At 26.9% G+C, this 1,772-nt stretch overlaps 1 protein-coding gene across 1 annotated transcript; it reads left to right on the top strand.

Annotated features, from left to right (window-relative positions):
• Window positions 1-319: 319 nt before the first annotated feature.
• Window positions 320-1,297, top strand: LOC100570693 (phospholipase DDHD1; the record flags this gene model as incomplete). Its single annotated transcript, XM_029490863.1, is given in 3 exon segments — window positions 320-471; window positions 564-865; window positions 948-1,297. Coding segments are annotated over 2 exon segments (411 nt in total), but the record flags the coding sequence as incomplete, so codon positions are not given.
• Window positions 1,298-1,772: the final 475 nt, after the last annotated feature.

The following is a 1,772-nucleotide window of genomic DNA, read 5'->3' as shown; positions in this document are numbered from 1 at the left end:
ATGTTTCCTTTCTTAAACTTTCTTCTTGTATTTCTAACATGTTTATTACAGAGTCTAATGAATTGGAAGATTTTGATATATCAGATAATTGGTTGTCTATCGTCTTTAATACCGGTATAGTTATTTGTGGTTCTTGTATTTTATTAATTTTATTTATTAAGTTTGTAGACACATTTGTTAAGTGAAATTGTGGTACAAAGTCTATATTTGTCGTCATATTAGCATAACAATTATTTGGTTTTAAAACTGTTGTAGGGGTTGTTACAATCATGTGTTTATTGTTTAATATTTTAATATTGCTATTATGTTTAATTTTTAGTTGGAGAATTTCTTCTGCTTGGGTTCACCATTGTCAGTGTTTTTGGCATTACGTCAAAATGAAATATTCAAAGAAAACTTAAACTTGTTCCCAATGTGGTTGGCCAAAAAAGTATATAATATTTACCATCCTACAGATCCTGTTGCTTACAGGTACACTTTATTTATAATATTAGTTATTGAATTATGTACTCGTATATTTGACATTTGTGAGAGTGAGAATGTTTAATATTTTATTATCTCAGGTTTGAACCATTAGTTGCAAAAGATTATTGTCGCTATAAACCTGTTGGTATTCAGGCCCATGGTATCAAATGTGATTACTCTGAAGTTCCTTTAGAACTAATTGGAAACATAGATACTAGCTTTGAAGAGACTAATGGAACTGAAGCTAAAGCCCCAGATGTAAAAAAAGAAAATGAAACGTCCATTCGTAGAATAAGTACTTTGCTTAATATGTCAAGCAGCAATGATAGTAAAGCCAATAGTTCAAATCAGTTTTAAGTTAATACCTGTCCACTATCAAGAAATAGTACTCCAGTTGAAAGTATGTTATTTATTTATTTTTTTATATTTACTATGAATCAATATAATAATATCTAATGTGAAATATTAAATATTATGTCTAGATTTGAATCACCGGTTAGATTATATATTGAGAGATAGTATCGGAGGATCGGCCAGTAATTATTTGTCAATGTTGTATACACATACGTCATATTGGTCAAACTACGACGTAGCATATTTCATTTACACTAGGTTATTCCCCGAACTAGATAAGACAATGGAAGATTTTCTAAAACCTGAAGAGAAAATCCCCAATTTTGACTTACAATAAGAACAAGGTAACAGTTCTAAAGTAAAAAAAAAATTGACCTCAGCTGTTCACAATGTTTATAATGCTCAATTTTTTAAACCTAAATATAATATACATTATATGAATAAGAGTAAAATAAGAAAAAAAAATATTTGTTTACTGTTTCAAATCTTTAAAGGTATTGAAGTGACTGAAGATTTGAAACATTCTACATTCAAATTATGAATTAAGCAAATTTCTGAAGCAAATTATCAGTAACATCTAAAAAAATATTGCCCATGTCATTTAAGTCTGCAACATTTTTATTTATTTATACTAAACAATTCATTGTTGTATTTTATATTATGTTAACCTGAAAATAGTTAACACCAAATATGTTCAATGCCCAATGGTTAATATTTTAATATTTTATAATTTATTGAGTCTTATGATACTATACAGGGTAAATTTTCATTACATTTCTCGACAACAGTAATTTATTATCCGGTATCTTATTTTTATCAATAAATACCTTGTTCTCATTTCGTTTTCACATAATATATCATATTTTAAAATTTGTTCGATTTATATTTTGGATATAAATATACTTCACTATTCTTTATGTTAATTTCAAGGTATAAGAAAATATAACTCAATC

The sequence above is a fragment of the Acyrthosiphon pisum genome, chromosome A2, assembly GCF_005508785.2.
Source record: "Acyrthosiphon pisum isolate AL4f chromosome A2, pea_aphid_22Mar2018_4r6ur, whole genome shotgun sequence".
Classification (NCBI taxonomy): domain Eukaryota; kingdom Metazoa; phylum Arthropoda; class Insecta; order Hemiptera; family Aphididae; genus Acyrthosiphon; species Acyrthosiphon pisum.
This window is presented reverse-complemented; position numbering and strand designations above follow the sequence as displayed.